Raw genomic sequence first — 8,426 nt, 5'->3', positions numbered from 1 at the left:
AAAACTGAGGCTGTATATGAGAAGAGTATCTTTATGATTTATGCATTTAAACCACCTTCTATGCCAACAGAATACTTTCAAAATTACTTGTTTTTGGCCCCCACATCTGTGCCATGCCTAACTACCAGCCTCAAGCACCATTGTGGGAGGTTTTTCTACATAAGTGGAGAAGACAGTTATTGTAAATAGGAGAAGCACAACATATTTTAAGGATGTCTGAAGATTAAGAAAAAGTGAAATTATGCCTTTTTGAACCAGCTATCCCGAAATTTACTAAAATGGTAATCCAAATGGATCTGGAGATGTTATGAAAGTGCCAGATAAATACTGAGAAATATTAGAGGTGCTGAACATGGGACCAGTGACATGAAGAGCATGTCAATGCAGGACGTACAGTTCAGCAACTCTGCTGCAATATTGGAGGAATGGAGAAGCTTTGTCTGAAAGTCCAAAAGGGTGACCTAGGACTTCTAAAGAGAATGATAGGTTCTGTTGAAGACGTGTCAGCTGCAACAGCAGGATTTTTCCAACTCCATCTAGAATCTGTAGAAGAACTTAAGAAACAATTTAATGATAAAGAAACTTTATTACAGCCTTCTTTAGATCCATGACTGAGAACATTTCACACTACTGAAGATGAAGCTGATCCTCAGAGTATGACTCAGATGTATGTGTTGCCTGAAACTCCTCAAGATTAAAATGCTGCAGAATCATGGGAGACCTTAGAAGCGGACTTAATTGAACTTAACCAACTGGTCACACTGATTTCTCTCTCCTAGTGAATTCTCAGCAGAAGATTGACAGCACTGAAAATCATGTCAACAGTGCTGCTGTGAATGTTGAAGAGGGAACCAAAACCTGGGGGAAGGCTGAAAAATACAAGCTGGCAGCCCTGCCTGCGGCAGGCACACTCATAAGAGGAGAGGTGAAGGGTCGGACTGGCCTCCTTAATGCTTCAAAGTGTCAGAAATTGCAGTTGCACTTGGTGGTGGGGTGTTGCACTTCACAGGTGGAAAGGTGATACCAAAAAAAAAAAAAAAACAGAAAATGATGGGGAAGCTCACTTCCAGCTGTACAGCTCTCCCCAGCCATCCAGCTCTCCCCAGCCCAACTGACCAAAAAATGCAGTTAAAAACCAAAGTTTACTAATCATTGACACAAGCATGTCTATCCTAATGAGGACCTTTGCTGCTGTTGGACACTCAGTTGGCTTTCAGAATATGATTATATTGAAACAGTGGCTACAGATACTCAAGTGGGATTGAACTGTGATAAGAGGATATATTTTGTTGTTTGCTGGGTATTAATGGAAATGTGAGAGACTTAGAAGCCTGGCATGAGGCTGACAATATTTGTCAGGGAAAGTTTAAGGGCTGGCAGGGAGCAGAATTTTTACCTGAAATATGAAAACTGAACCCATAACTTTGATAAGGACATGTTGGGTTACAGAAGGATAGTTTTTGGAACAGTTTCTTCCATGACCCTGACTTGGAGACTCCAAGGTTAAGCATATTATAAATATGTTTCTTTTTTCTCCTAAATGTAGATTATTTAGGCATTTTAGCAGAGAAAAGAATGGAAGTTTAAGAGCTTTTCATATCAAATAGGGAAAACAGGATTTAGCAAGGAGCATTAGTGAACTGCATAATGGAATCCATTTGGTGAGCCCTATTGCATTTTTGCTTAACAATATTATACAGTAAAGGAAATAAATAGTGCAAGAAAATTGGGGGGGGGGAATTGCTTGTTTCTTACAGGAGACAATTTGGCGATTTATAGTAACAATGATGGATTGTACTTCACGTTCAACTAAGAATTTTGAAATGCTGCTGCTGCTGCTGCTAAGTGACTTCAACCCTGTCCGACACTGCGCAACCCCATAGACAGCAACCCACCAGGCTCCTCCATCCCTGGGATTCTCCATTTGCTGGAGTGGATTGCCATTTCCTTCTCCAATGCTGCTCAGTCGTGCCCAACTCTTAGCGACCCCATGGACTGCAGCTTACCAGGCTCCTCTGTCCGTGGGATTTTCCAGGCAAGAGTCGAGAAGTGGGTTGCTATTTCCTTCTCCAAGAGATCTTCCCAACCCAGGGATTGAACCCAAGTCTCCCATATTGCAGGCGAATTCTTTACCAGTTGAGCCACAAAGGAAGTCCTTCCTTATGTGAGCATATTAATTTGGAAGTAATTGCATGATAAAATAACTTTAATGCCAGACATGAAGATATCTTTGTTGTAAAGATATCATTTTTGAGATTTTAAAGATCTTAAATTTGTTAGCATAATCACATATTTATTGACACCATCTCTCAGGGAACCTTTCACTTTCTCATTTCGAAGACTGTAGATGAAAGGATTCAACATTGGTGTCACAATGGTATTTAGCACTGTGGCAAATTTGTTAACATCCATCACATTACCCTTTTGTGGGCGGACATAGATGAAGATGGAGCTTCCATAGTAAAGTGTTACTACTGTGATATGAGAAACACAGGTGGAGAAAGATTTCTGTCGTCCCTGGACAGAGGGAATTCTAAAGATAGTAATAATAATATATGTGTAAGACACTCCTGTCAGGAGCAAGGAACCCAACAGCAACACAGCAGAGGAGACAAAGTCAGCCAGCTCAGCCAGAGAGATATCTGCACAGACCAACTTTAGCACAGGAGCACTGTCACAGAAGAAGTGATTAATTACATTTGGTCCACAAAAGGGCAGAGGGGCAGTCAATATTGATGAGACCAAAATTGACAAAAATGCACCTACATAAGATCCTAGAAGCAATGATATGCATGTTTGTTTGTTCATGATGATGGCATACCTCAGTGGGTGGCAGATGGCAACATATCGATCAAAGGACATAACAGCCAAGATGAAGAATTCTGTAGATCCCAAGAGAAAGTAGAAGAAAGACTGTGTAAGACATCCCACAAAGGATATTGCTTTGGTGAGGGAAAATGTGTTGGCTAACATCTTAGGCACTACCGTGGAGGTAATTGCAACCTCAAGGAAAGAAAGATTGGCTACAAAGAAATACATGGGTGAGTGCAGACGGTAGTCAACACACACCAAAAGGATAATCATGGTGTTGCCAATCAGAGATGTCATGTACATAAGCAGGAATGCAGAAAAGAGAAGAGTTTCTACTTCTTTCCCATTCTGAAACCCTAGAAGAATGAACTCAGTGACCATGGTCTTGTTTCTTTGATCCATAATTTCTCACTTCCACCTGGCATAATAAAAAAAGAAATTTATGATTGGCCTTTGTATTTAAATCTTGGAAATAATCCACATATAGATTATAACTATATTTTCTTTTTATGGAAGAAAAACAATAAAAACAAATCATTATTTTTCCAGTGTATAAACATCTCCTGAGATAAACTGTGCCAAAGGTAAGAGTTCAAGTGTGAAATTCACTCATAATAGTTGAATTAGTTCCACAATAAGATTATGATAAATATCCTATTGAAAGACCTGTGAGTTTCCCCTCATTGTAGAGAATTTAATGAATTTAGTTCTTCACAAGTCTTGTGAACAGATGCATAGAGTGTCCTTTGGGATAAACCTATCACAGTGTCCTTAATCCATTCAGATGTAAAGCAATTCAGAGTGCTGGAAAAGTTGCAATGAAGTCTAGTTCTATATTATTATATATGTACAAAATGTCTTTTAAAGCTGGCTTATCATTGAGAAGAAAAATGCTAAAATAAACAACTAAACATGATTACATAATACATTCATTACTTTTGACTTACAAGTTCCAGCCACTGTACTGTTAGATGGCCACTATAAAGTCAACTTTATGTAATTTCCATGTAGAATCACATCTTATAGCAAATGAGAAATTCACAGGTATTTACAGAGTAAGGGAAAGGTTTAAATAAATGACTTGTCAATATTGCTTATATTTTTGTTAGAATTCAGAGAGACAGCAAATACTCAGCCAGGAAGGAGTAGAAAAATGAAACTTTTGAATTTTGAATATTAGTAAGAGAAGTAGTGAAAGCATCATTTTGTATTCTTCATACTAGAAAACAAGGGCCAAAAGCACAAAGAAAACAGGACACTTGTTGGAGAGAAGGTGACTTTGCTGGATGGCTATGCTGATATTTTGGATAAGCAAAAATAAAGATTTGGATCTGGGCTAATTTCAAATTCCAAATCGTAAAACACATAAAATTTTATATTGATAGGTTATGAAAGGGCTATTTTTATATGTGGGAATTTTTGTTGCTACTTTTCAATAGACGTGATGGATGAGCATGACCGAAGTGAACTAAAATTTACATAAGAGGATTAGAAATAAGACAATACCTTGCGTCTTTAAACCATTTTCTTCTGATCCTAAATGTTTATTAGCTTATTATTTTACTCACTTTTATTATTATCTATTTACTGCATAATGAGGAAACAGCTAAATATATAATTCATGTATGTTACACTTTTTTGAGTAAGAGGAATAAATTGGACCAAAATTAAAGTTAAAGCACTATGATTCTTAACAATGACTACTCTTGATACAATAACACAAATTCAGTATTTAAATAAATATGAACTAAATTTGTCAATATGTACAGTGGCTTGATATGAAACACAGCAACCAGTTTACTTTCCTATAATCTTGCAAAGAAAAAGAAATATTGATGGATTTGATGAATATGGAAAAAGTAATTGTGGAGTATATTACTTGAAAGAGGCTTTCTTGTGGTCTCATAAATGGCTGGTTTGAATATGAACAATTGATGGGCATCTCAAAGGCTATAGTGATGCAAGACAGAAGCTAAAGATTCAGATGTTGTTGTTGTTCAATCACTAGGTCATGACTGATCTTACAGCCCCATGGACAGCAGCATGCCAGGCTTTCCTGTCCTTCACCATCTCCTGGAGTTTGCTCAAACTCAATTGGAAACAATAAAGATTTATTCAATCAATTCCAAAATTTTGCTTTAAGCTTTTCTAAACAAAAAGAAGAGATAGAACAGGAGTAAATGATAGTTTTGGGAAAAACAAACAAAGAACCCAAAAGCAATGTGACCAAAGAGTATCAACTTAAAAAGAATATGGTAAATTCTCACCTGACCTGCTGAAGCATACCTCAAAATTGTTAAGAATGTTCAAGTGCATGGTTTCCAGGTATTCCTTCTCTGTAACTTCATGATTTGGGTTTTGTCTATGATTGGAATCACAGTTTACTTCCTTCTTCTGACAGCCTCAGAAAGTTAAGAAACGAAGCCTGGCAATTGCAACAATATTGATATGTGAATTTTTAAACACTTTGTTGGGGAATGAATGATTCACAACTATGAAGTGCCAGTGTATAGCTGTAGATTATTAGAACTTGGAAAAGGAAGGGAAGTCTGAGTTCATTATTTCTGCCTCCCTAAGGGCAGGGTTTCTACTAGTACAATAGTCTCCAGAGAATAATTTATTTTAAAAAATCCAATTAAAAGAAAAGTAAAAGTGCCCCCAAATTAGAAAAGTGAGAACTTACAAACACAATTTCTATAAGAAACACATTAAACCCAGAAAAACCATTACAGATGCTTTGCTCAAGACTCAGTCTTTTAACTACTGTATAATGTCATGTACAGGCATCAGGTCATGAGAAGGATCTTGATATTTATCGTTATCAGTAGCAACAGCAGCATAATCACCAACTACATTTATTGAATGCTATGTCCTGGAAACTCTTCCAAAAATTGTACTTTTATCTTTCTTAACTTCATAAAAACTATATGACATAGACCATATTGTTACATTGACTTATGCTCTTTCACATAATTAATAAATAAAATGATATCAAATGTCAGTCAAATTTCACAAAATTAATAAACAAAAATTATATTAAAATATAAATTTTGTCTAATATTAAAATTATTAAAAAAGAATGGGCACATGGCCTTCAGTAGTTGTGGTGTGTGGGCTCAGTTACCTCATGACATGTGAAATCTTCCTGGACCAGGTGGACCCCAGGTTCCTTGCTTTGGTACGTGTATTCTTTACCCTTGGAACACCAGCTGAATGAAGTCCCTATATACTGGCTATAAGCAACTGAAGACCTTCACCACTCATCACACCCAAAGTTTCTAGAACCTCAGACACCTTTTCTGGTCTCTTATTCTACTTAGTGTTTGTTTCTAGAACTACAGGGAGCTATAAATTGCAGTGGTATTTGCCTCTATTTTCAGTGGCTTCCAAATTCTGCCACAGGGCCCAAGAGCACACTGAGGCTGCACATAAACCAGTTACTTGGGCTGCCTCCAGACAAGGAAGACATTGAACATACAGTCCCCTATTTATTTCAATCCAGAAGAAGGAATCTTGATATGCAATGTTCCTCCCAGTTTCGCTATTCTCCTTGGGTATAGGAATATCATAGATAAGCATGCAAATGCTCTGAATTTTCCTACCACTTTTGCTTGAATCCTTTCATGATTTTACATCATCCTCTGTGTTGTAGCTTCTCAACTGGCCTCTAGAGTTCTCAAATTTTCCCTAGCCCTTATATTATTTTTAACTTTCTGTCTTTGTAGGGGAAAGATATTTTTGGCCTTCCATTTTGCTAACATCTCTATATATATCAAGTTTAAATCAACCTTAATTTTTTCTTCTTTCTTTCTTGTCTTCCATGGTATAATTTTGAGTTTCAACTGAGATAAGATAAATTACTGAATTGTCAAATTACACATAGAAAGCCCAGAGATCTCATTTAGTACCTTTTTTAAAATGTATAATTTCAAACACAAAAATATCTGAGTTTTTTTGACCTCTAAGTCTCCTGGTGAACTCTAAGCTCTTGAATGAAGTTTTTCAGAGAAGTACTATATATATCAAGGCATCCTTCCAACTCAATTTAATATATGATACTTCTGTATAATATGTGTAATCACAGCACATGTATTGAATACAAAGATTTGGTTAAAGAAACCTGCCCTATATAAGCATATCATTTTTAATTTGCATGGCATTTACCAGGAAGTCCTAGTCAATAAATACATAAAGTGTTATATGCTATAAGGAATCCTAGACAGCCCGATACATCCTGCCAAATGTATTCTATAAATAAAGACTTCCCTGCTAACAAACTTTTTTTTCCTGCAAAAGGTGTACTATACACTTAATAGCTGCAACATTAAGGGAGGTTCTATTCATACCTATTATGGTTTTATTGTGAATAAATTTTTACTTTTATTATTTTCATATATTTGTTTAGTTGATCATATTATTTCTTTCATTTATTCATGTAAATAATAAACTGATTGATTTTTTAAGACAAATAAACTTTCATTCCTTGAATATGTATCAATAATGTACAATATAGAGTTCTCTTTTAATAGAGAACATAATCATGTTTGCTTATATTTTGAACTCTTTTGTCTATATTTATGAAGAATATTGTTCTTTGGCTGTTGATTTTGTCATATTCTTCTCAGTTATCAGTTTAGTTCAGTCACTCAGTCCTGTCTGACTCTTTGTGACCCCATGCACTGCAACAAGCCAGGCTTCCCTATCCATTACCAACACCTGGAGCTTCCTTAAACTCATGTTCATCAAGTCGGTGATGCCATTCAACCATCTCATCCTCTGTCATCCCCTTCTCCTCCTGCCTTCTCAGTTAAAATTATACTTTATTATTATAGTAATACTATAATTTCATAATTTTATAATAATTGCAATACTACTATAGGTCTTTTTGAGCTCATAAATGGGTGGGTAGAATTCTTTTACCTCTATTTCCTGAAATAATTTGTGTAAGGGAAATAAACCTTAATAATATTCACAAAATTTCACTTATGAAGTCATGTGGATATATAAATTCTTCTGCAGATGTTTTGCAGGTCAAAGTAATGTTTTCTATTGTATCATTATTATGACCTTTTTGGCAAAAAAAATATGTCAATTTTCCAGTTGATGCTAGTGGTAAAGAACCTGTCTGTCAATGCAGGAGACATAAGAGACGTGGGTTTGAGTCCTCGGTCAGGAAGATCCCTTGGAGGAGAGCATGGCAACCCACTCCAAGATTCTTGCAAAAAGTCAGACACAACTAAGAGACTTAGCACATGGAACATGTTAATTTCATCAAAGTTATCATTAAAATGACATAAAGTTTATGCTGTATCATACTTCCTTTTCAATATTTGTGGCATTTGTAGTGATGCTGCATCTAGCTTTAGAACCCTCGTGTATTCACTCACTTTAACATTTCATTGATGTTTTTTAATTTTCAACATTAAAATACAAATTTTGTTTACATTTTGTTTTTCTATATACATTATTTTTCTACCAAAAGAAGTGACTGAAAATAACACATTTTTAAACTTAAATTTCTGGTAGTCAATAATCTTACATGTATTTTACTGGACTAAAGTCAATCTATTAACATGGGTATAAAAACTCCAAGGGATAATCCATTTTATTCTTTT

At 35.7% G+C, this 8,426-nt stretch overlaps 1 protein-coding gene and 1 pseudogene across 1 annotated transcript; one reads left to right on the top strand and one right to left on the bottom strand.

The window, feature by feature from the left end:
• Window positions 1-212: 212 nt before the first annotated feature.
• On the top strand, window positions 213-1,149 carry LOC101104726 (syntaxin-17-like; annotated as a pseudogene).
• Window positions 1,150-2,244: 1,095 nt separating this feature from the next.
• LOC101104974 (olfactory receptor 6J1-like) lies at window positions 2,245-3,192 on the bottom strand. The gene has a single exon (XM_004023024.3). It carries the CDS (start codon window positions 3,190-3,192, stop codon window positions 2,245-2,247), a length of 948 nt encoding a protein of 315 aa, XP_004023073.1.
• Between the last annotated feature and the right edge of the window lie 5,234 nt (window positions 3,193-8,426).

This window comes from Ovis aries, chromosome 5 (genome assembly GCF_016772045.2).
Source record: "Ovis aries strain OAR_USU_Benz2616 breed Rambouillet chromosome 5, ARS-UI_Ramb_v3.0, whole genome shotgun sequence".
NCBI lineage: Eukaryota > Metazoa > Chordata > Mammalia > Artiodactyla > Bovidae > Ovis > Ovis aries.
Note: the sequence above shows the minus strand (reverse complement) of the source record. Positions and strands in the feature narration are given on the sequence as shown.

Bases quoted from the DNA above. Each gene is read 5' to 3' on its own strand.
- LOC101104974 (XM_004023024.3), bottom strand. From the start codon at position 3,192: ATGGTCACTGAGTTCATTCTTCTAGGGTTTCAGAATGGGAAAGAAGTA.